At 38.2% G+C, this 21,413-nt stretch overlaps 1 protein-coding gene across 2 annotated transcripts; it reads left to right on the top strand.

The window, feature by feature from the left end:
- The first annotated feature begins 1,036 nt into the window (after positions 1-1,036).
- Positions 1,037-21,407, top strand: dek (DEK proto-oncogene). 2 transcript variants are annotated; one of them, XM_052015528.1, is made up of 11 exons: positions 1,037-1,193; positions 7,308-7,442; positions 7,525-7,638; positions 9,032-9,141; positions 9,764-9,858; positions 11,939-12,059; positions 13,669-13,842; positions 15,707-15,848; positions 17,893-18,041; positions 19,695-19,763; positions 20,767-21,407. In XM_052015528.1, exons 2-11 carry the CDS (start codon positions 7,322-7,324, stop codon positions 20,776-20,778), a joined length of 1,107 nt encoding a protein of 368 aa, XP_051871488.1. In that variant the 5' UTR covers positions 1,037-1,193; positions 7,308-7,321; the 3' UTR covers positions 20,779-21,407. The 2 variants fall into 2 exon arrangements, with proteins under 2 accessions (XP_051871488.1, XP_051871489.1); XM_052015529.1 differs by having other exon boundaries at positions 1,078-1,193; positions 7,311-7,442.
- The last annotated feature ends 6 nt before the right edge of the window (positions 21,408-21,413 follow it).

The raw sequence follows: 21,413 nt of genomic DNA, 5'->3' as shown, positions 1-21,413 counted from the left end.
TGACACAGTTTCAAACAGTGGCTGTAGGAAGAGATGATGAATGACAAGGGTATAGAGTTTATAGTGGCCACTGAAGATTTTGCACATCCCCATCATTTAACAGAATTACATTTCAACTCATTTACCACTTGATTGGCAACATGACAAACAGAGGCTCAAGAGGTGGAGCCAAGTGTTATACATATTACACATGGAACCTCAGATCCAGGTTCTGATGTTGTTGCCAGGGTCAGCGGGCTCAGGAACAGCTACTTTGCCACAACCATCAGGTTCTTGAACCGAACTGCACAACCCTAACCCTACCTCAGCAGTGGAACGTTGCGGACCACCTCTTGCACTATCATAAACTTGTCTCTGATTGTGCAAAAACAAGACCTTAATGCACAAAAAAGACCCAGTCTTTTTCTCTCTCTCTTTTCACTGTCTCGTATAATTTATATTCTGTAAGTAGTCTGTATTTATGTGCCTATGATGCTGTTGCAAGTAAGTTTTTCATTGTACCTCACCTTCCTTGTGCATGTGACAATAAACTGGACTTGACTGATGAAAAAAGGATGGACGAAGGTTTTAGCAGATGTCTTCCTTACATCCAAGCTGCAGATATCTGAAATAAAAACAGAAAATGCTGGAACCAGCATGTGGAGAGAGAGAGAGAAACAGCATGTAGAGTTGAAGACCCTACGTTCTGACACAAACCGCCACTTTTCTCCCCATCTGTACTAACCCAATGTAGCTGCATTGTGTAATGAATTGACCTGTACGATTGGTACGCACGACAAGTTTTTCACTGTACCTCGGTACATGTGACAATAATAGACCAATATCAATACCAGATGCCGCTGAGTATTTGCAGCGTTTCCTGTTGTGCAAACAACATGTTAAAACTCTAAAAACATATATAATTTTTGTTCTACAGAATTGCTGTGACCTAGAAGGAGGCAATTCGGCCCATTGAGTTGATACTAGCGGGCCCAGGTACCGTCAGCGCCGCGCTGTCTCGCCGCTCCCGCCCAGTTGCTAAGAGCGCCTCGGCACACCGCCTCCTTCCCCGTTTGGATTGGCTGCTGCTTTGCCGCGTGCGCCACAACTGCCATTTTGAATCGAGCTGCTGGTGGCGCGCTCTTTCACTGCCTGCTGCCCCGGAGGGAAAGCACTTGGTGGTTGCGGGCCCGCCTCGCCCCCGTGGAGCGCAGGTAAGCCCCGCGACATCTTGTGTCTTCTGGCTCCCGGCTCCCGTCCTTCGGCAGGCTGGGGGAGTTGGCGAGAGAGAAAAGTCCTGCCGGGGGCGAGAAGGAGTCAGGGCGCTGCGGCCTTCCGGAGCAGGCCGTTGCGGGTGGATTTCCACCCGCTCTGGGAACGGGCTCTGGCCGGTCCCCTTTCTCGGGAGGAGGAGGGAGGGGGGAAATAATGCCGTCTGCATTCCCTCGCAGGGAGGTGGATCAAGCTGGCGCTGGGTAGCCGCGCCTCCTCGCTAGGCTTTGCCCACAGTTACTTCCTCCTGCATCAGTTATAAACAGGGCATCTTTCAAGGCCGTCGTGCATTAAGTTACAACGCTGGTAAAAAGCCACGGTAAAGAAGTAGGGATTCAGCCCTCCGAGCCCGTCCTCCATTCGTCAAGATCACGGCTGATCCAACTTTGCTCCATTTTCCTGCATTATCCTTGCTTCTCTTAATAGTCCATAATCTGTTGACTTTACTTTGAATGGACTGTGGTTGGTCCTCCACAGTCTACCGGGGAAGAGAATTCCAAAGATCACTCATTGTTTAAGGGAGGAAGTTTCTCCTCGTCTAAGTCGTGACTGTCTCAGAACATCTAAGCGAGGCGAAATGGCCACCGTGCGTATACCCTGTCCGGTCCTGTAAGAATGTTGTAGGTTTCAATGTGATTACCTTGCCTTCCAAACTCTATAGAATGCAAGCCTCGTGAATATAATCCCTCCTCGTAAGGCAAACCCACTGAGCTCATTCTCTCCATTTCTCCCTCTGGCTGCTGTTGTTTCTCTGCGCGAAGTGCTGCATTTTTTTTCTCGTTCTCGTATTTCCTGCCATTATAAATTGCCGTGCAATGAAGTCTTTGAGTATGGTACTGAAGGAGTTAATATCTACAAGAAGCACCGGATGTAAAACTCGAGCTTTATTCCTCAGGGAAGAGTGGAAAATTAAATTGTTACAAAACATGGTACATATTATATCAATATTCTGCTTGTTAATGTTTTTTTTAAATAGTAATTGGCATTCTCTGAACATGCTAACACTTGAAAGTAAATTCCAGTGCTGTCTTGATTGAACTGTTGGACTAATACCATCGTATTTTTGGGCTCCTTGAGAGCACAGTAAATGGGAACATTTTTATTTTCCTTCAAGAAAGGAAACGCATCCTGACCACAATTAGAATAAATATTTAGATTTTTCAATCACTAGATATTCTTCCAATCCCACCTTCTGTATGTATGATTTGAAGTTCAAATGAGGGGAGATGGTTTTCATGATCACATTCCATTCAGTAATGCTCGCTTCTGCTTTTTGTGGGTTTTCATTTTCTGGTCATTATTCAAGCATAGAAACTTAATGCTATGATAATATGTGAGGAAAGTGACATCTGGCATGACCGCAAAGGTTTACAAATTCAATTTCAGAGGTTTTATTGCATTTTGCTATAATATCGCATGCTGGTTTTAAAACTTGCTAAGGAGAGCTGTGGAAATAGTTTGTATTCGGTGGCTTCTGGTCCATGCTAATTGAGATATTAGACATATTCTTAGCAAGTTATTTAAAAACAAAATGCAGAGCCTGTAATGTTAACATTCTTGGCTGACTAAAGGGTAATACATGTGTTCTTTAAACTTGGCCTGTAAGATCAGATGCACTGCACAACTGGTAAGAGGAGTGCAGATCAAGAAAGGAGACCAAATGGCACAATGTTTACTTTATTATCTGTGGTGTGTTGTACAACGGCACTAACCACTTGTTCTATTATGTCATTGGTGCAAGACTGATGATTTGAAAGAAATCATTATAGAGTCTTTTGCGGCTGAATATGTTCTGAAGCACTTAAAACCATTTAAGTCTGAACTGTAGTTACTGCTGTCGGACCTTGGTAGATAACTTCTGCACAGTAAGGTTCCACAAACGGCAAAGAGATCATTACTAATTTTTCCTGCAGACGTGACTATTGGTTGAGGCACAGGAGAACTCTCCAGCTTTTCTAGGATTTTTTTTGCATCCATGTGCAAAGCAGACTGAAATGCAATTTTAATGTTTTGCTTAAAGGCCACATTTCTGCATCATTCCTTCTAGTTTTAGTCTGGAACTGTTGCCTATGTTTTGTCCTTGAGTGGGTTTTAGACTCACAACTTTGAACTCTTAAGTATTGCCACTGGTTGTACTCTTCAACCTTTCCTCCGATTCTGGTTGATTGATAAGTACCAGGTGATTAGACTGGATGCCAACAAAGTAGCAATGCAAATCTGTAGTACAGTTGCCTGGTGTGATTTTTTTAAAATGTATCTGACTAGGATAAATCTTTAATGAATGCATATTTTACCTGACTTTGGTAGTAAATTTGTAAATGATCATTCCTTAAAGGCAATTGAAATGCAATATATTTTCTGTTTTTTTTGTTTCAGTGTAAGTATACAACTGCATCTGATGAGAACAAAACAGGATTAACATATCAGGTTAATGACGTTTCATCCGGACTAAAACTTAAAATGTGTTTGATTTCTAAATTGCAGAGATGGCAAAGGGTGGAGAGAAGAAATAGAATATCAATGATAGGGATCAAGAGAGACTGAACACAAGTTGTGAGTGTGCTTGCTGAGAGGATGTGGTGAACGTGAAATAATCACATATTGATCTGCCTGGAGGAGATGTAAATAAGAAATAAAAAAGAAATAGCAGTATATTAATGAAAACACAAGAAGGAACGAGAAAGAAAAACACTGGAACTAATTCTACCGTATTTAATAGGGCTGTGACCACACCTGTACCATTTCCTGCACCAGAATGCTAGAAAGGTGAAAAAGTGACCAGTGGAAGCAGTTTTGGGGGATAATCTATTGGACGTGGAGATTGGAAGATGAGGGAGAGAGGAATGCTTTCCTTGCTCTGGTTGAGGGAACTTGAGACCGAAGTGTAGGGAAAATGGAAAAGCTGTCATCTATATCCTTAACTGGTGAAGGAGAAACTTCACTGTTAAAGAAAAAGGAAGACATTTTGGAAGCATTGATGCAGAAGATGTAATCATCAGAATAGGTGTAACAGAGTCAGAGAAAGTGGAATGAAATCTTGTATCTTAGATAAGATAAGATATCTTTATCAGTCACATGTACATCGAAACACAGTGAAATGCATCTTTTGCGTAGAGTGTTCTGGGGGCAGCTCGCAGGTGTCGCCACGCTTCTGGCGCCAACATAGCATGCCCACAACTTCCTAACCCGTGTGTCTTTGGAATGTGGGAGGAAACCCATTCTTAGCATTCCAGCATTCTGTCATTCAGAATAAGGAAAGTGTTTGCCATGTCCACATTCAACAGTTTATCTTTGGGACTTCTGTCTTCAGTGTAATGTCATTATGGTCACATTTCTCTCTCCACTTATCAACATCCCAAAGGGACCTGTTCCTCTGTGGTCCTCTAGTTCATTCTTCCATCTTCAGCAATGGCCGCTCTTGCTGCCTTTTACAATGCTAAGTCTGTCTTTTGACCTTCCTAAGGTTCAGATCCTTTGTTCCCTGCAACTACAACTTTTCTGTTCTAATGACAGGTCATGGAGCTGAAGTGGTAACAAGATTTTTATTTCCTTTCTCTGTACAGATGCTTCCTGACCTGATGAAGTTTTCTAACATTTTATTTTCATTTCAGATTTCCAACACCTTTAGTTCTTTTGCTTTTCTGTTGGTGTTCAATTGCTTAAATAAAGCTAAACCATGAACTAAAAACTAAATTTGGGTAGTGCAAAATAAATGAGCACAAGAAGGAAAGTCCAAGGCCAAGTCTTCCAAGATTCTCAGTGATATTATGCAAGACTTTTATTGTGCTTGTGTGAATGCAACTTTAAACTATTTCAGTCCTTGTAATGTTGCTGTTTCAAGAAGTTACAACAAACTGTCTTCGACCTGATACCTTAACTCTGTTTCTCTTTCCACAGATGCTGTCTGATCTGAGTGTTCTAGCATTTTCTGTTTTTATTCTGTGATAGGAATGGGTGCAGAATTCTGGGATTTTAATTGTGGTGCAGTTGTTTTCAATGTATTGCTGCTTTTGTTCTTGGGGATGGGGCTTTATTGTGTTGACAACACCAGCTTGTGTGAGTTTATGCCATTACTGCATCCTGTAGCTAGTCCTTGTGTCTGGCACAGTTTCATAGTAGTGTAAGGTGTCAGGAGTTCTAACAGGACAGGCTGTTTCACTTTTGCTTCAGATGCTGCTATCTGGGTGATTATTCATTTACACCCCACGCATAATTTTCTTGAAGGAATTTGATAGGTCAGGAAATGGACTATAAAAGAATATCTAGCCTGTATACAACATAACCAGCTAGTGTTGATTATAGTTTTGGGTAAATAGGGTGTCTAGTATATTGGTGCTTAGGGATTGTGCTGCAGAAGGTCAGGTGAAATGGCTGACCACCTTTGTCAGAAGATGGCTGTTAGTTTTCACAGATCATCTGAAGTTTGGGTCATCAATTAGGTCTTGCTTAGGCGAATGTGAAAGTTGCATTGTTAATGAAACTAGACTTTTTGAAACCATCAGCACTGGTTCCATTACTGATTTCCTGTCACAGCCCAAATGCATTCACCTAATTCAATATTTTTCTAAGAATATTTTCCTGTGAATCTTCTGTAATGATGCTGAGCAATTATTTCCTCTACCTTAGCTGTTGTGCTCCAAAGTATTTTGGGAGTCCAGCAAGATCTCTGTTTGACCTCCTCTACATTCATAGGCAGGTATTTGGTGACAGATTGTGTAAAAATGCATTTTGATGCCCCTCTTTTCTTCAGTCTCTGCTCATAATTTCTCCATTGCCTCAGCAGCCAGATTGCTTGCTGACTTACAGTGAGATATCTGCAGCTGAGTGTTGGTCCCAACTCAAAATGTTTGTCTTCAGCACCAACTTTGTTCATTGTCCTAATCTTGATATATAAGGGCCACTACAGTCTCATCCATCTCTCCTGCCCAGTTGATTACGGACTGCCCTTTGGATTTGTGGACCACCCATGGGCTACTCAAGAGGATGCTACTTGGTCACTCCTGCCACATCCAGCAGCATATGCACCTTCCAAGGTTTGAGAAACCTGACTGCCAGCCATAAATCTCCCATTACAGAATTTCTCCCTTTTTTTTGGCCTAAGATCGGATGTGTTCGATATGTGCTATAGTTTGGGGAGCATTGTTATTGTGCTTCAGCCCTTGTAGGTCTGTTTGCTCCTCCCAGTTTTGACTGCTTGTGTATTACCCATGTTAATTGTTTTTTTTTACCTGACAGGACCTTAAACTATGAAATTCCCTCCGAGTTTGTCTGCCTCTACTTCTCCTTTTAAGATGTTCCTACAATCTACATTGATGAAATCTTGGGTTATCTGTCCTGATTAGCTTTGAAATATTGTTTGTGATTACAGATCTGTGTAAATATAAGTTGTTACTTTGTAAAAGGTCCTAATATTAGAGGATTTCTTGATGGATATGTGCCCCTGTTATCATTCCATACTTTTAAACTATTCCCTGTTAGATATAACCTTAATCTTCATGGGAATGCAGGAACCAGGACTTGGAAGATTACATGCATATGTTTACAAGGCTTTTTTTTAAACTTGGAGCCTTACAGGTCTACATAGTACAAAAGAAAGGAAATTATCCCACATCTTCTCTACACTGCCTATAGATCACTATTTAGGCCTCTCTTCAGCTTGCATACCTGGTGAGTTACAGCACACTATGTTCAAGCTCAGGTGGTGGAAAGCCTTTAAAGACATGTTGTGCATGGTCCCACACCAGCTAGATATGGCCTAGTGTAAACAGTTCTGGAATTCTGTACTCCAGAATGCAGTGAATGCTGACTCATAAAGAATCTAACTCGGTCTTGAAGGACAGTGGGTATTGGGCAGGATATCAGATCGGTTATACGGCCTACTAATGTTCCTGCTCTGTAAATAGGTTTTTTAAAAATCAACCTAGTTATTAGGGAGCTTGGGGTTGCATTATTTTAAGCAGATTGTTTTCTAGTCCTAATGCATTTTTATCAAAATGCTAATATCAGCTATGTAATTACTAATGAGCATGTTCTTTTTAATTGATATTCTGTCATAGAAGTAGTTGTAAAGATGGCTACACCTGAGAAAGGGGGAAAGGCTGAAGGAACAAAGAAGAGAAATAAGCCTGACAAGTCTTCCACAAAAATAGAAGAAGAAAAACTGGAAAGTGAAGAGGAAGAGGAGGAAAGAGGTAGAGTACAAATCAGTTCCTTTTTAATTTAAAAAAATTTAAGTCTAACATCATTTACAAGGATACCAATTTAATGTTGCAGTTGGATTACTGGAAAGAAGCCCTATCGTAGAGGGAAAAAGGGAAAAGAAAAAGGTGGAAAGACTGACTTTACAAGTGACACCATCTGCAAAAGAGACATTTAGTATTCCTGAAGGTAAACATTCTAAAGTTTTGTGGTCATAATTGCTAGGTTTTAATGTCGTAATTGATTTTTGTTTTGTGTGTGGGGGAAACAAAAATGTGGCAAAACTTGAGTGGTTTGGATAGATCGCAAAGAACTCATAAGGTCTGTGGAAGGAATGGGGATGATTTGCTGTGAAGTTTTTGTCTCGTGGCACTCTGTTCTTGGGTGAAGCATGTGCCATGGAAGGAGAGGACCATATTCCATCATATTTTTACTGCAAAAGCTGAATTTTAAAGGAAAAGTAAGTTGATATACAATTAACAAAGTCTTTGAAATGCCTAAGGAAAGAATGTATCATGAAAGCCATTGGTTGGTTAGTTCTCTTCTCACTAAATCTATGCAGGGTTTTTTTATATAAGTAATGGATGATTGAATTTATTTTGACCAGGCTCTTAAAGGAGGGTTTGTTTTTTAAAAAAAAATTAATGTCAATGGACTTTTAATTGTCCAACTTTCAAGTTTGTATTTGTACAGGAACTCCAACTCACCTGGATGTGTTCAACATGTTTTACAGATGTAAGATTTCTGCTGCCTTAAAAATTTTGAATATTTGCTGGGGAACAGAACTGAAAGCAAGTTGCCCACTTGTGTATCTCATTCAAATGTCAGTTATAGAGCCATAGAGAGATGCAGCATGGAAAGAGGCCCTTTGGCCCACCAGTCTGTATCGACCATCCATTTACACTAATCCTACACTGATCCAAGTTATTTTTAATTCTCTGATCAACTCCTCCCAGATGTTACCACTAACTTGTGCACTTCAATGTCCAATTAATCTATCAACCTGCACATCCTTGGAATGTGCGAGGAAGCCAAAGAACCCAGAAGTGATTCTTATAAATTATGAAGATGATCATGTTGGTCAACCAAGTGTGGCACACATCCAAAACTGATCCTCATCCAGTGTTCACAGGATGATTTCAGCTGGAGTCACCAGATTGCATGAAGAAAGGAACCCCAGTCATTTTTTCCCTCCCTGCTCCTATCTCCTGATGTCTTCTTTTGGTATGTTGCTGAGATGCTTGATATGCTAATGATGTGCTAATTTGGTTAGGTAATGTACTGGAAAGATGTTTTATGTGGAAGATGGACCTGTTGGTCCTGATTCTGTAGTGTAAATTTAATGTAATTCTATTTTAGAAGCCCTCCCTACTATCTTAGTTGATTATCTAATTTAGCAAGCTTTGGAAGATTTAAGTTGTTGAAGATAAAGGTGTACATAACCTAGATTCTCTTTAACTTAACCAGTTGAGGTATTTTTTAAAATCTTGATTGGATAACTCATGGAAATTTGTCTTGGAGCAATTGTGTGTAATATTAAAATGGTGTAAAACATTAATGAATTATGATATTGTTTTGATAGGTAGAGGCACAAGGCTGGGAGAAATTGAGAGGATACAGTATTTCATGGGCAAAACTAAGGCTGAAGATCTCAAAACTCTGCACAAAATCTTATACAATAGGCCAGGTTCGGTAAGATGCTGAAAATCTGTTTGAGATCGATCATTTTAATAGACTGTTTCCATGCTGTATGACTCCAAGACTCTTCTTAACAAAAAATGAAAACAGTTTAATAGCTTATTTTATGAAGAGTCCCATGCTTAAAATTGTTTTTCTGCATGGGAACTCAATTGAGATGCAGCCTTTGCACTAGACCAAAATAAAGATTTTTATTTTGTCCGTGGAATTTTCTGGTGACCCTGGAGGGGGGCATTCCTTCAGAAGCACAAATCATGAGCTGGTGTTATGTATGTATATAACCCATAAGTAGTGATGTTCAGAGATGACCCACAACATTACAGTCAATGTGGTCTGCTCTTTGCATAAACTGACACGCACACACTTCCAAAAGGGATTTTAGTCCTCTCCTGATTGCAATAGAGTTAAGGTCAGTGCTCATGAAGTCCAGATCAAGTATTAAAATCTGTATATTCTATTTCTTCACTGAGTTACTCATTAAATGCAAGTACTTAAATATATCATTTTTACAATGGGGAGGTATGATGCTTTTTTTTGTATACCCTAATCTAGTCAGTATGTTCTGAAATTTATTTTAAATTTTATTAATGAGTTTTTCATCCTTGATGCTTTTCAGCTTCCCACATTGAAGAAAAACATTCGTCTCTTCACTGGATTCTCATTTGAAAGTGGTAGTGACCAGCACAAGAAAAAAGAAGAGGTATTGAAAAAGTGAGTGACCAAATATTCAATTTTCCCATTGCGTACTATTAAGAGGAGAAATTTCAAAATGGAGTACTCTGGATAAGAATATTTGAAAACGCAGTTACCTTGATCCCAGAAAATAATTAGGATTAAAGTAATTGGACATGTACTTAGTCTGAATTAAATTTGTCGTTTGGGTGCAAGTAATATGGAAATATAGTTCTTCCTTAATGCGTGTTTCCATGACACAAATTGGGTACAATGCAATTGATGGCTATGGAAGCACTATTTACATTACATGGGCCGAATTGGTTGTAATGCGATTTAGATTAGGAACTGGAGAACCACTTAAGAGAGATTTTGGAAATTGACAAGCAGGACAAAAAACTGCTTGGGGGGAGGGGGGTGAAGTCTTGTGTTTGGGGGATGTGGATGATTTATTTATGTGTAACCTCCTCACAGTAATCAGACACCATTGTCTCTTAGGAACACAGGCTACTAGTTTGACCATGGGAGGCCATTGGAAATTGATGTAATTGCTTCTATCCTCTGTTCCATACTTCCATACTCTGTTAAACAATGTTACATGGAATTTAGTATTTTTAGCTTGAAGTAACAAAATAAATTTATAGTTATTTAAAACATCTCAAATCCTGCAGGAAAAATGACTTTAATTGCGTGTCTGAAACTCTACCTCCCAACCCCTTTTTCTCATTGACACAATTATTTTTATAATGTGATTTTCTATAATGCAAGGTTTCTTAGGAGCGCAACTAGCTGAGATGGTTGATGCATTGGTTTCAATTTTCCAAAATTTCTGAGATTTGGGGAAGATTTCATCAAATTAGAAAATAGCAAATATAACTATTATTTAAAAAAGATAGGGAGACCAAGCAGGAAACTGCAGACCAAAAAATAGTCATAATATTCTGACAGTCACCATGTTTTTTTTTGAAAGGGAAATCCTGTTTGATCAATTTACTGGAGTTCTTTGCAGAAGTGATGTGTGTTGTGGAGGGGAAAAAAGAGAATCAGTAGATGAACTAGAATTTCCAGAAGGCATTTGATAGGTGCCACATCATAGTTTTTTCCACAAATCAAAGCTCCTGGAGTAGGAGGTAACATTAGTGTCGGTAGAAGACCATTGATCTAACAGGAAATGGAGCAGACATAAACAGTTTTTCTAGTTGGGTGTGCTATAGGAATCAGTGCTGCGATTTCTTGCAGTTTATGTAAATTGTTTGGATGAAGGCACTAAAGGCATCGTTACAAAATTTGAAATTACATTTGAAATATTGATTAGATTAAAAATTGATTGTCTGGTATCTGATTGTTTGGAAATCCTGATGGTCTGGCTTCTGGCTCACTCGCTAGTTTGGAATGTGAACCAGAGGTCCGCAGTGCAAGCAGGGAGTGTAGCTGGGGTTTTGATTCGGGCAAGGTGCGCAGCCAGAGCCAAGGTTGATGTTTGAATACCAGGGATCAGGAATGTGGTTAAAATTTGCAGCTAGAGCTGGGGTGCTTGCATCTTTCTTGCTCCATTTCAACTCATTGGATTCACTGGAAAATTTATTATACCACTGTGTAACATGTAAGAATTTTTTTTTAAGTATGCTTGGGTATTAGCAGGTAACATCCAATAATCCAGAAAATCTGCTAATTGAGCATCAAAGTTCCAAGATCAGAGCAAAGTCATTTTTTTCTTGTTTTAGTGTAAAGCCTTACAAGCAGCATACTTTTATTTCAAATGCCTTGTCACCATATTTCATGAACGACTTTATAAAAATGTGCCCAGAATTAGTTTAAAAAGATTTTAAATGTCTTTATCAGAGGTAATTGCCCTTTGGAGCCAGCTTTGCCTTGCAGGATGATTGTCGAATGTGGCAGGTCAGCTCATCTGGCCTTCCACATCCAGACAAAGTATAGGCAAGAAGGGTCCATGGCTCAATGACTGCCTATAAGTCACTGACAAAACCTTCACCTCTGACAATGGGACAAGATGCTACATTAAGGTACTTGAAGATGCTCTGTTTTTATGAAAACATGTATGCTTTTTAATGTTTGTACTGTTCTATTGATATTTTCTGTTTGTTCCCCATAATTTTAGGAATCCAATTTCAGTATTGAAGGTGATTTGTACTGTCCTGGATCTGGAAAGAAAGGGCACTAAAGATGAAATTGTATCAAAAATTTTGAACTTCTTGATGAGACCCAAAGCATCTGGGAAGGTAGATGTGGTGAAATCTGAGTTGCTTGTTTGGAATAAGGCAAAACTCACTATGCAATTTACACCTCAGTAACAGGATATCATTTTAATTGCAACAGCTAAACAGTTCAAGAAGGGCAGCAGGGATTAGCTATTAAGTCTGATGTATGTAGTATGGAAATTATTAGGAAAGGGATGGGATTAATCTACATTTGGAAAATTGGGGATTAATCAAAAATAGTCAGCTTGGTTTTATTTGGGGAAAGATCCTATCTGACCAATTTGATTGGATATTTTGAAGAGATGGTTAAATGTATTAATGAGGGCACTGAGTCTACATGGACTTTAATAAAGCCTTTGACAAAGTTCTAGATGGGAAATTGGTCCAAAAACTTAGCCCATGGGATCCAAGGCAAACTGGATCTAAATTGGTTTGGTAATGGAAAACACTGGAGGATTGTTTTAGTGATTGGAAGCTTATGACCAGTGGTGTACCACAGGGGTCGGTGCTGGACCCTCGTTGTATTAATGATTTGGATGCTAATGCAGGAGGTAAGGTTAGTAAGTTTGTAGTTAGGATGAAAATTGATGGTGGTGTTAGGTGGATAATTCTAGACTACAGGATGATATTGATCAGTTGGGCAGAGCAATGGCAGGTGGAATTTAATCCTGATAAGTGATCAGTAGGACATGCACAATGAATGATTGGGCCCTAGGGAGTATTAAGCGGCCTTAGTGTACAAGTCCATGGATCCATTAAGGCAACCGTGCAGGTAAGTAAGGTGGTGAAGAAAGCATACAAGATAGTTGACTTCATTAGCCAGAGCAGAGAAGTTGTGGTATAACCTTATGAAATATAGGATTCCAGCTGTGCTCTAACCAGTGCGCATTTCTGGTTTCTGGATTAGAGGATGGGCATGATTGCACTGGAGGGGTTGCAGAGGAGATTTTCCAGGATGTTGCCTGGAATGGAGTGTTTCATTTCGGAGAGGCTGGATAGCATGGAGTGGAGATGGCTGAAGGAGGACCTGACAGAAGTGTGCAGAACTGAAGGGTATAGATGGGATAGATAGATAGTAGGAACATTTCCTCATAGGTCAAAAATTAGAGGACTTGAGATTTGAAGTAAGAATTTTGGAGGAGATGTGAGGAATTTTTTTTTGCCTGGTTAGAATCTGGAATGTATTGCATGAGGGGGTGGTAGGGATAGGTACTCTCACAACATTTTGAGAAGGACCTAGGCAAGTACTTGAATCACTGAGACATAGAAGGCTATGGACCAATTGTTGGTAAATGGGATCAATATAGATGGGTGTTTGAAGGGCAGAATGGGTATGATGGGCTGAAAGGCCTGTTTCCTTGTTATGTGACTCTGATAACTTGATATTTATTTATAAGCAAAGATAAAGACATCAAAAATGTGCTTATAATTAGGTTTACTTCAAGTTTCTGCTAAAATCCATTTATGTAATCACAAGCAAAATCTCTGAACCAGAACAAATAGGCAGCATAATTGAATAAAATTAATACATGCCTTAACAACTAGTTAGTCAAACTACTTTGCAGATCGCAGGTATGATGATTCAATTAATCCTTTAACAGATTTATTTTGTATTTAACTATATTTGCAGTCACTACCAAAGCCTAAGAAAAAGCGTCAAAAGGGTGGAAAGAAAGAAAGTTCAGGGTCCAAGAAGAAATCCAAGGCTTTAGAAGAGATTCTTACAGATGAATCCAGCAGTGAGGAAGAAAAGAAAGAACAGGAAAAATCTTCACATGAAAGTGATATGGAAGAAGCAGCAGAGGTTTGTAATTATCATTCTTGAAAGTGCTGTAGATTTTTTTTCCTTTTCAGGAATTAACTAGTTATTTTTAAGGTCTATACTGGTCTGTAATTGTAAGAGTGAGAGAGGACTTGATTGAGAGTAGACGCAGAGTCCAGTTGGAATTTCATAGGGACTTTGGGCTATAAAGTCATGAACTGTCTTGGGTGCTTTTGAAGGGTTAGTGGGAAGAGGGTAAACAGAAATCTGTGATTTGGAGATGTATTACATGCAATGTCTGTTTTCATTTGGTATTCACTACATAATTCTTGGATCTCTGTCCCGGTAATTTTGATAGTCCATTTAATAACTGATGATCAGGTTCTTGTTGCTACAATTGTCAACATCAAAAATATTTTCTACTCATTAGTATTTATATCTGCCAGTTATTGATTCACTGACCTAGAAGGTGCAAATCACGCTGAATCTGGGTGCACTGCACTTCATTCCTTACTCAAGGGATTTCAAGTATATGGACATCAGAGAGAAAGTTTTATGAAGCTTTTATTCCTACAGTGCAGGTGACCTGTAATCTAATGCCATGGTGTCAGTTACACACAAATGAAAATTTAAACATGGTGTCTGGTGAAGTCCAAGTGATGACATATTGATGTGGTTCCATTTTAATAGATTTCATGGGAAAATTGAATTGTCTGCAGTTTTCTTTCTATGGTTAAAAGTCGTTCATTACTAAATGTTGGTGATTCTTCAGTCCTATTGATTTGTCCTTTTCAGTTATCAAGAAGAATGGGCAATTATTAGGTGATTGGAAGCAGTTAGACAAATCAAGATTGCTTTGGGAGAGTAAACACAATTATAAATCTGAAGTAAAGTTTTAAGGTGTATAATCATGCTAACAGTGTACTGAACAGTAGGTGATCATGATAAACCATATAGAAAGCAAATCCAGACTATTAACTTGATAAATCAAGACCTGAGGGTACAGTTACAAGATGTGAAAGCCAAATAGATTGATGTTAGATCTTGTCAAATAATCGGCATTGCAACTTTATAGAAATGATACTACATAAAGTGACTTTTGGGCAAGTTAGTGGAAAGAAGATTTCAAGCTGTTAAATGAAGTAATTGGGACTAGGTCTAGTGGAATTCCTTATTTATCCCTAAGCAGTTGTTCAGGGTCAAGGATGACTTGCCAACACAGTGTAGAAGAAGCCTGTGCATGAATTCTTTTAATGTAATGGTTGCAACATACTAGTTACCACATAGTCATGACAGAACAATGTCTTGGTCCAAAGGAATTTGGAGAACTTCATGCTCTGGTGTGGGCATTTACTTTTTTGCATTCTACCCACGTACAGATGTCTATCCACACAGTCATCCACAAAACACATTCCCATACTATGCTTTCCACATTTTTAACCCCACCCCCCACCCCCGAGACCCCATCTTGCTTCTCCGCATTCCCTCTCAATCCAGCCTCGTTCACATGGTAATACTAATTTTTCCTTTAATTTTGATACTTAAAAAAAACCACTGGAACAATTACTGGATGACCTTGATTCATAATTTACATAAGGAATAAATAAGATGGTATTTGAATTGCATTGCATTCTACATAGTATGTTGTGTTAGAATTGTATCGCTGTTTACTGAAAGTAGTTAATTTCTCTAATTAATGTTGATTAAGGGACATCTATAATCTGAATTTTTTTTTTGCAGTCTTCTATAATTCCGTTGATTTTGAGCAATGATTGGTCGTCTTTAATTGGGACGGGTTCCTTGGCTTCATACAGTTTTTGGAAATCACTTTGTTGTAACCCTAAAGCATACCACAGAGTGGCATTGAATATTTTGGGAGTGTTGAGAATGTCTTTTTTTTCTCCAGCCACCAAAGAAAGTGACAAAAAAAGAGAAAGCCACAACAAAAGCTGTGCCTAAAGGCAAGAAGGGACAAAATACTAAAATAACAAACGTGAAAAAGGCTGACAGTAGCACTGCAAAAAAACCTGCAGCTCCTGCCAAGAAGGGTAAGTACTTAAGTAACTCATTTGTGAGATTAACAAATGACCGATTAACAGATACATTATGTTTGAGAGGGGACTGTTAGCTTGTTTGGGAAAAATTCCCTTGCTTTGTTTTACTCGCATCCTCAAAATAAGTTTAAATTACTAAGGTAAGATGTGCAGTTTTGTATAATTGCTCTGACTACCTTCAGTCATTGATTTTTGTTTTTATGCTCCTCTGTCCATCTTTTATTCCTCTAAACTATTCAAAAAAAAAAATCTTTTTCTAAAACTGATAAAATTTAATACAGAAGCTAAACAAAGAATTCTCTTAACTGAATGTTATTGAGACTTAGTAGCACAGTTTGCATTCTCCCTAGTTTGCATTCGGTGCTGGCACCAGGCTTATGGTAGTTTAGATGCAAAGTAGTCCTGACCTGAAAGAGGATATGTCCTGTACCAATAAATATACCAATAAGTATACCAATTGTATAATTTTCCTTGGATTCATTGCATTTGTTTGCTTAATGATGAACAGTGCTTCCACTAAGAACTGAAAAGAAACTGCCTAGTATGCTTGCAGATGACAGGTTTTTCATCTCCAAGGATGACATGCAATTTGTAAGGACAGTATTATAACTTCCTGTACCACTTGGTTCCTATTTCATGTAATTTTGTTCCCTACATTTGGGAAATGGCATTATAAAGGTAGCTTTGACTGAGAAGCTAGGCATGAGTTAGTAAACATTTTTCTTAAGTTGCATTTTAACAAAGGCCAAAATGTTAGGGGAATAAATTTTTTTCTTTGCTTGTGTTAGGATAAGATTTGCAGCATTTTCCTGGGGTTATCATATTTAAATAGAGATTTGAGGCATCATTGTATGGACATTGTGCTGTACCCAAGGATCCTGGTTCCAGTAACAGAACCACAAAATTGAGAACAGTGTGGAGATGAAATGCTTTTACTGATCTTATCAGTTGCCTTTTTAAAATTACATGCATTTGAATATTGTCATATTTTAGAAGACAGTTATGGTGTAAATTTTCTGTAATGCCCCTTTGGTAAGAATTGATACTATCAGCCTGAAGTTGTAATGCACAGGATTGTGCACTTTTCCACTATCCCAATGGTGCAGAAAATGGAATATTCAAGTTTACTTAGGAAAGATCTTCTATTGATGTAAAAACTTTGAAATCAAATTCATGACCTGCTATATTCCTTAATATGACTGACATGGAGTGGAGTAAAATTGTTCCATTCTTTTAATCTGTTCAGGAGCAATATTTTTGGATAGGTATTGTGCTCTCTTAAGTAACTTTGCATATAAAAATTGAACACCAAGTCTGTGTACACAAACTATTGTGCTGTCATAACTTGATTACTATTAGAGATGTCCATTTGAATACAGACTGGAAATTCAAACTCGGGTTGCATATAGTTCTTAGCATAATATTTGCATTTAGAGAGATGTAGCTTGCTGAAGTAGTTCTTTGAAGTAATCTTAGCTTTTCAGTGGTCAGTTATACAGTGAGAATAGCAAATCTCAGTTTGCTATTGTAATAATGAAAAAGGGGAGCTTTGTCAATCTCAGCTGGTGAATGTTGTAAAAGATATTGGCATGAAGAAAGAAAATGATTGACATTCTAAAGGAGATGTTTTGACACTCTGCACATGGTATTTAAAAAGATCCATTTTACAGAAACCTAATAGTGCATTTTTGGCTAATCTGGTGTTCATTTTCTCTCCTTGTACTCATATTTTCCATATGCATTATGGTTTGTACTTAAATACTAGGATGGCCTGACATGACACCTTTTGAGTGCAATCAATTCTGCTAGTGAATCCAGTCATAAGCTCCCCTGCATCATGTGCCCTTCTGCCCCATCCCACATTCCAAAGCCTTCTCAAAATTTTGAATCTTGTTAATTTTGCCCAATACTGGAAGATAAGTTGCCTGGCAGATGTACAGCAAGTGCAGTTATGTTTAGCAATATTTTATCAATCTAAAGTATTATTGTGTTTAGAGACTTGTTTGAAACTTCATTACATCTTGTTACTGTTCATCAGAAAGTGAATCGGAAGATGGTTCAGATGATGAACCATTGATTAAGAAACTGAAGAAACCACCTACAGATGAAGAAATAAAGAAAACAGTCATGAACTTGTTGGCTGATGCAAATTTGGAAGAAGTCACAATGAAACAAATCTGCAAAAAGGTGGATGTTTCTTTAGTGCTTATGCAACTCGTTTGAATGGTCTGAATTTGTTAGTTCATTATTGCAAGAATGTTTAGATTAGTATTAAAGAAAGATTGGAGTGTTTTCTAAAATTATAACAGAACACTTGGAATTTCAGAATAGTAACATCTCAGAAATTGAAAGAGGGATGGGAAGAAAATGGGAAAATTACAATGATACTGAGGAAATTGTTGTGTTTTTTAAGTCCTGGTGGACTTGATTCTAAGGTAGTAAAGTAAGTGGCTAGTGAGAAAGTTAATCCAACGGTTTTTAATCTTCCAAAATTCCCTAGATTAAGAAGTTTCCATTAGATTGGAAAATAGCAAATGTAACTCTGTTATTCAAAGAAAAGTGTCATAGCATGAAGCTATAGAATATAAGAAAGTTATAACAGGGGACTTGAGGAATAAAACTTTGTTGAATTTTTCTTATTTCCTTACAACATAGAGGCCACTTTGGCCTATACTGGCTTGGAGGACAATCCTACTTGCCCACTAATTTTGTTGGGCTGCTTTGAGGAAGCAATGCATGGTGGGAATGAGGGTGGGGTAGGGGTTTACTGGTAGGTGTACTAAGATTTCCCAAAGGTATTTACTAAGGTGCTGCATCAAAGGTTATTGTGGAAAATAAAAACTCCTGATGTAGGCATTGACAGAACACTAGCTGACCAACAGGAAACAGTAGGCAGAAATGCGGCTTTGTCTAGTTGGAAAGATTTAACTAATGGTGTGCCACAGATTGGTGCTGGAGTCTCTGCTTTTTACATTTTTGTATAAATGTTTGGATGAAAGGAACAAAGGTATGGTTGCTAAATTTGCTTAAGACCAACAGATAAGTTGTGATGAAGTCATGAGGAGACTACAAAGAGATACAGCAGGTGGGTTATGATTTGCAAAAGTCTAGAATGCAGGTACAGCAAGAAATTGGGGAAACAGTCTTGTTATTGCTCAGGAATTGAATACAAAAATAGTGAGGTTATACTCCAGTTATAAAGGGCATTGGTGAGGTTCCTTATTAAATCTAAGTATTGCTCCCATCACTAAACATGTACGTAATGTACAATGTTATGTATATCTACATGGGCAGGAGTAGGTAGCCTTGCGTAGAAGTTAGAGAACCTAGAACTAAGAATTGGTGTTTAAAACAGATGAGGTAAATTTTCTGAAGATCATGAATGGTGGCAGAAGTCTGTGAAACCTTTTAATGCAAAGTTAATCAACCATGATTTGATTAAGTGGCAGAGAATATTTGAGGAGAGAGTGACCCACACCTGCCCTTGTACATTGGTACACAGATACATATTTGGTGATGGAGCAATACCTAGATTTAATAAGGAACTACTGTGGTTCCCAGGGAGCAACCAAGCAGTGTGTAGGCAAGAACCACAGGGCAAATCTGTGCATATTTTTTTCCATTTGCTAAAACTATATGGAAATTGATACTGTGATTTGATCTGGGCAGGAGAAATAATCATGCATAAACAAGGCAGGTTCAGTGCATGTTCACTAAATTGCAAGTAGCTGAATAGTACCCTCACCTCAATATATTGAATTCCTTTTCTAAAAAAAGTGTTTTATTTCCTGTAATAAAGCTTCTAGTATTGTTCTTTATCATTAGTTTAATTTCCTTTAGGTGTTTGCTGTCTATCCAGACTATGACCTCTCTGACAAAAAAGATTTTGTCAAGAACACTGTGAAAGCGGTAGGTATTCATTATTCCAAGTATTTAATCTTGATTTGTAAATCAAAACTTTAAAGTTGGGTTGCAGGGAGAAAGTTGTAAGGAACTGATCAAAGTAAAATTAAGTCTAAAATCAAAATAGTCAATACTGGAAATCAAAATAAGACGTTAAAATGCTCAAGAAATCAGGCAGACCTATAGGGAGAAAACAGTTAACATTTTAGGTTGATATTTTTTTTAAACAGAACCTAGGAAAAAGTAGGGAATTATTCTACTAGTTCTAGCATCTACAGTATATTGATTTTGTACTATTAATGCAGTGTGTTTTCTTAAAAATACTTAATACGGAGGATGCTATTTGTCTCATCAAGTCTAGTCCATAAATTGCTCCCTGGAGATCAGCTCCATCAGTATCATTCCCCCTCTAATCAATTATTTTCCTTCAGCCCTGTAACTTGCTCTCCCATACCCATCAACTCTGGACTCTTTTTTGCCATTTACCTACACTAAGGAATAAATTGCAATATGCATAAACTCCACAAATGTATCTTTGGAACATGGGAAGAACTGGTGTGATGCTCTGCTGTACTTTCTAGTTAGCATGGTTTGAGATGGGTAGTAGTTTGATGGGAATGAGGAGTAAAGGGGTCTAATGGGTAATAATGATGCTTGCATGTTCTTGAAGATCCATGTAAGAGCAAGGGCTTGCATATTACAGTCAAATTTATGCCAGATGATGGCTCTGAACATAACTCTTTGATGATAACAATAAGAAGAATGGGGAGAAACGGCATGAGGATAAGGGAGAATGTTTAATTAATTGGCTCATTTAAGCCTTGTATAAATCAAAGATCCCTCAAAGCAGTGGTAATGGAATGCTTTTAATGCTATTAGGGGCTCTCCATTAGTGTCAAATAATTGGGGGCGGGGGGGGGGGGGGGGGAGTGTACAGGCATGCACATCCATGCCATTGTTGGGTGACTAAATTGATGCTGTCAATGATATTCTAAATTTTACTTTTCAGTGGATTTCATGATGAAATGGTCCTGGTTCAAAGAAATCAGCAAAGTGATAAGATGGCATTGCTACCATATTCCCTGTCGATTGAGAAATTGAATTACACCAGCACAAATAAGAATGCATTTCTTTAAGCGGGGATTGATGTAGACTATCTTATGCCAATATCAATCGACCATCTTTCAAACTAGATTTGGCTTCTTTAGCTATAGATCTGCCTTTTAAGACTTGAACTTTTATCTGTTAAATTTTCTAGCAGTGTACTAGTTTTTTTAAACCTGTTTATGAACTGTAAATTTGAATGAGTTGTGAATAAATTACCCAATAAGTTCCTTATGGTTAAGCATGTGTTATTTCTCACTAGCTAGAGTCTAGCTGAATGAATTGGAAAAGTAGCTGCTCTTCCTGAGCTTGAAGTTGGAACACAGTTGCATGTACTGTTAAAGCAATTTAATTTTTATCTTTGCCTTTGATTTGATCTTTCTGTATTTAAATGTTTTCAAAGCAAGGCTATGGTTTTAATTTTGTAAAAGGGGAAGGTTTTAGAGATGCAGAATATGTACATCTGTAATTTGAGTTCTTTGTAGAACTTGTTTTGACTATTACATGCCCCAGCTTGAAGATGAAATAAAAAAATGCAAGGAGACAGTTCAG

The sequence above is a fragment of the Pristis pectinata genome, chromosome 5 (genome assembly GCF_009764475.1).
Source record: "Pristis pectinata isolate sPriPec2 chromosome 5, sPriPec2.1.pri, whole genome shotgun sequence".
Taxonomy (NCBI): domain Eukaryota; kingdom Metazoa; phylum Chordata; class Chondrichthyes; order Rhinopristiformes; family Pristidae; genus Pristis; species Pristis pectinata.
The sequence above is the reverse complement of the archived record's forward strand: the minus strand, read 5'-3'. Positions and strand labels throughout refer to the sequence as shown.